Raw genomic sequence first — 3,704 nt, forward strand, 5'->3', positions numbered from 1 at the left:
AATCAAATGGGTAGAATGAACACTCCTTATTTATATCATCTGGGATGAAGCGCAGGCCAGCAGGCTAGGAGCTAGGTGCAAAACAGACTGCTCCTGCCTACTGGCCCGCCCCGGTTCTCTCTAACGGGCACACGCACCTTCCTTTGTTATTGATTTGCAAATATAATAAGGTGGAACCAGCCGACACAAGTGGAAAGTGATTTAATAGAACGGTGGGCTCCGATGATGTCGGACTCAACGTCGGACGAGAAGGGTTACTCCAGGCTTCCAGTTGCATTTAAGGGTCTAGTTTTGACAGGTACATGCTTGGGATTGACACAACACTTAGTCTCATCTCTGCATAATATATGGAATGCTTCACTGTCTTTACATGCTGTTCTGCACCTTCCCAGCTTACTCCAGCAGTACATGGCTGAAATGAAAGGGGAAGGAAAGGACAGGGTCAGTCTTGAAATAACGCAGAGCGCTGGGAAGGGGGAAGGCACAGCCTAGCAGAGAAGACAGTGGTAGAGAAATAGGGAGATGTGTCCGGAGGAAGCCCTTACAGGACATCCTTCAGACTGAGATTAGTGGCCGTTTTCCTTTCTTCTCCCGTGTGTGTCCTCAGTCACCACCCTGAAGTCCTCCCCATGAGGCTGCTTCCGCTCCCTGGCCAGGTCCTTCAGGGGAGGCAGAAGCCCCAAGGTTTTGTCTCCCCCATAATACAACGTAACCAGGTACCCAGTATCAGTTACTTTTGCCCTTTGCCCTCAGTCCCCTCTCCAACCATATCAACGAAACAGGACAGGAGTCGGAAATACGCCCATCTGGACAGCTGCAAGGCTTCTGGGGCAAGTGCAAAACTCCCAAGAATGTAATTCTCCCTTCTCCACAACATCCCGGGCCTTTTCGCAGGTCTTCACCTAGATCATTAGCTGCTCTGGGGAACCTACAGCTGAAAGCAGCCCAGATAAATTAAAGTTGCCTGAGAATGGAATCAGAATCGTTATTCAGAAATTCAGAAGCCATTTTCATGGAGGCAACAATAGATCAAAATTCAAATCCCCCCAATGTGTTTAGAAAAGCACCCATTCTCTCAATATTCCACACCCAAATCTCTCTCCTCCATGTACCTTCCATCCAGAGCATCAGGTTCCACTTCTCCCGAGCAAACCAGAGGAGATCAGAGTAAAGTAATAGGTCTGGAAAGATCAGCTGGTACTAGAGAACTCAAATTTTCCCTTGGCTACAAAGGTGATCCAGAGGCCTCCAAGGAGCCTACCATTCTCCTAGCCCAGGCTTTTAGAGCCCCCAGAACCCCCTGAACATGACCCACTCCCCCTTGGGAGAGATCTTATTTACCTTGGGTGACCTGGACCAGGAACAGGGTAACGGTCAAAACCAGGAGAATGAGCTTCATGAACGCTGGGAGCTCAGGGGGAGATTAGGAGGCTTCGAGGCTTCTGGGCTAGTGAAACAGGCAGAGGTTTCCATTCTGGGCAGTCCAGACTGGTATTTATTATCCCAAGAGCCAAGGCAGAGCCATGATCAGTGAACCAGAAAGGGAACAGTCCCTTAAGATTAGACAGGCAGACAAGAAATCAACACACTGGTGGAATGGCCAGTCTACACCTCCAGAGGAGGCTAGGATGGGGGACGAGACATTAACAAAGAGAAGACACAGCCTTACCTTTGAGGAGGTTTATAATATAACTGGGGAGCCAAGAAGGGCGAAAAATGTTTTCACTATCCGTTCATTTCTGGCAAAAGAAAAGAAAGAGCAGTGAGACAGAAAAGGAGTGATACTTCTGTGTTCCTTGGGTTCTCTCCAGCAATAAGGACATCTTAGGATGTCTCATATGTTGGTGATTCATTTTAATAGTAAAGGAAGGGCATGGGGTGCCTGGGTGGCTCAGTCAGTTAAGCATCTGACTTCGGCTCAGGTTATGATCTCACGATCCTTGAGTTCAAGCCCCGCATCAGGCCCTGTGCTGACAGCTCAGAGCCTGGAGCCTGCTTCAGATTCTGTGTCTCCCTCTCTCTCTTTCTCCTCCTCTCCTCCACCCATGTTCTGTCTGTCTGTCTGTCTCTCTCTCTCTCTTTCTCTCTCAACAATAAATAAACATTAAAAGTAAAGGAAGGACAGAGGCAGAGGGAAATGCCTAATGGTTCTGTGGTCATCACCACTGGAAACTAAAAATAGCAGCCTTTGTGGAGTAGGATGAGCAGGAAGGCCACGGACTTGACTTTTAACAGTGTGTGTTTGAGAAAAACAAGTAGCAACCTCCTAAGTGGCAGAGGAAAGACGATTGTCTCCCATTGTGTGTTTCCTATAATGCACGGTAGATTGCATTATCGACCCCAATTTTATACCCCTACTGGAATCCATTTCCAAGGTCTCATCCCAGGAGGAATGCTTTTGTCCCCTCACTTCTGTCTCGGCGATGAGACTTGCTTTAGCCAATGACACAGGACCGGGAGTGACAGTATGCCAGTTTCGAGCCCAGACTTTAAGAGGTGATGAGTGTTTTCTCTTGCCCTTTTGTGCCTTGTCCGTCACCATGAGACAAATGTGCCCCAGTGGTGCAAGGACAATGAGAAGTTCGTGGAGCAGAGCCACCCCGGCTTCCCCGCAGATCTGCAGTAAGAAATGAAGCTGCCCCTGCTACACCAACCCCAAGCAGAGCAATCCAGCCACAGTCCAACTTCCCCGCTGATAAATGAGCCATGATAAAGAACTGCTGTGTTAATGGGGCACCTGGGTGGCTCATTGGTTAAAGCATCCAACTTTGGCTCAGGTCGTGATCTCACGGTCTGTGGGCTCGAGCCCCGCGTCAGGCTCTGTGCGGACAGCTCAGAGGCCAGAGCCTGCTTCGGATTCTGTGTCTCCCTCTCTCTTTGCCCCTTCCCCACTCACATTCTGTCTCTGTCTCTCTCAAAAATAAATAAACATTAAAAACCTTTAGAAAAGGGGCGCCTGGGTGGCTTAGTCGGTTAAGCGTCCGACTTTCGCTTAGGTCATGATCTCACGGTTCGTGGGTTCGAGCCCCGCGTCGGGCTCTGTGCTGACTGCCAGCTCAGAGCCTGGAGCCTGTTTCGGTCTATGACTCCCTCTCTCTCTGACCCTCCTCTGCTCACGCTGTCTCTCTCTCTCTCTCCTAGAAATAAAACATTAAAAAAAAAAAAGGAAAAAAAGAAGGAAAAAAAAAAAAACCTTTAGAAAAATTGCTGTGTTAAGACCCTGAGTTTGGGAACAGGAGAAGACATAGTAATGGCTTAGTGATACATGAGGCCAGCAGATAGATCAGAAAAGAGCCAAATCAAGTGCTTTTTAACACAGTAATGGAAAACTCTTATCATTTTGAAATGGGCAGACACAAGGGCCCACTAACAGGAAGAATGTCTCCTTTCTGATACGGAATAAGACTGTCGTCTCCAAGAAAAACGAATGCTCTAGACCAGGGACCCTCAGACCTTTTCTGTAAAGGCCCAGATAGTACATATTTCAGAGCTCGTGGGCCATGCAGTCTCTGTTGCAACCACTCAACTCTACCTTTGTAGCATGAAAAGCGACCACAGTGTGTAAACGAATGGGTATGGCTGTGTTCCAAGGAGGCTTTATTTACAGGCACTGAAATTCAAATGACGTTTACTTTTCACACGTCACTAAATATTATTCTCCTTATTTTTTTTTCTACTATTCAAAACTGTAAAATCCAGTCTTA

At 47.8% G+C, this 3,704-nt stretch overlaps 1 protein-coding gene across 1 annotated transcript; it reads right to left on the reverse strand.

Annotated features, from left to right (window-relative positions):
* Positions 1-253: 253 nt before the first annotated feature.
* Positions 254-1,399, reverse strand: DEFB121 (defensin beta 121). Its single transcript, XM_039237677.1, has 2 exons — positions 1,342-1,399; positions 254-412 (listed from the first exon to the last, which is right to left on the reverse strand). Exons 1-2 carry the CDS (start codon positions 1,397-1,399, stop codon positions 255-257), a joined length of 216 nt encoding a protein of 71 aa, XP_039093608.1. The 3' UTR covers position 254.
* Positions 1,400-3,704: the final 2,305 nt, after the last annotated feature.

This window comes from Hyaena hyaena, unplaced genomic scaffold (genome assembly GCF_003009895.1).
Source record: "Hyaena hyaena isolate Hyena2069 unplaced genomic scaffold, ASM300989v1 scaffold_131, whole genome shotgun sequence".
Taxonomy (NCBI): domain Eukaryota; kingdom Metazoa; phylum Chordata; class Mammalia; order Carnivora; family Hyaenidae; genus Hyaena; species Hyaena hyaena.

Coding starts and splice junctions, on each gene's coding strand:
- DEFB121 (XM_039237677.1), bottom strand. CDS start 1,399: ATGAAGCTCATTCTCCTGGTTTTGACCGTTACCCTGTTCCTGGTCCAG. Junction 413..1,341: donor CCTGGTCCAGGTCACCCAAG/GTAAATAAGATC, acceptor CTTTCATTTCAG/CCATGTACTGCTGGAGTAAG.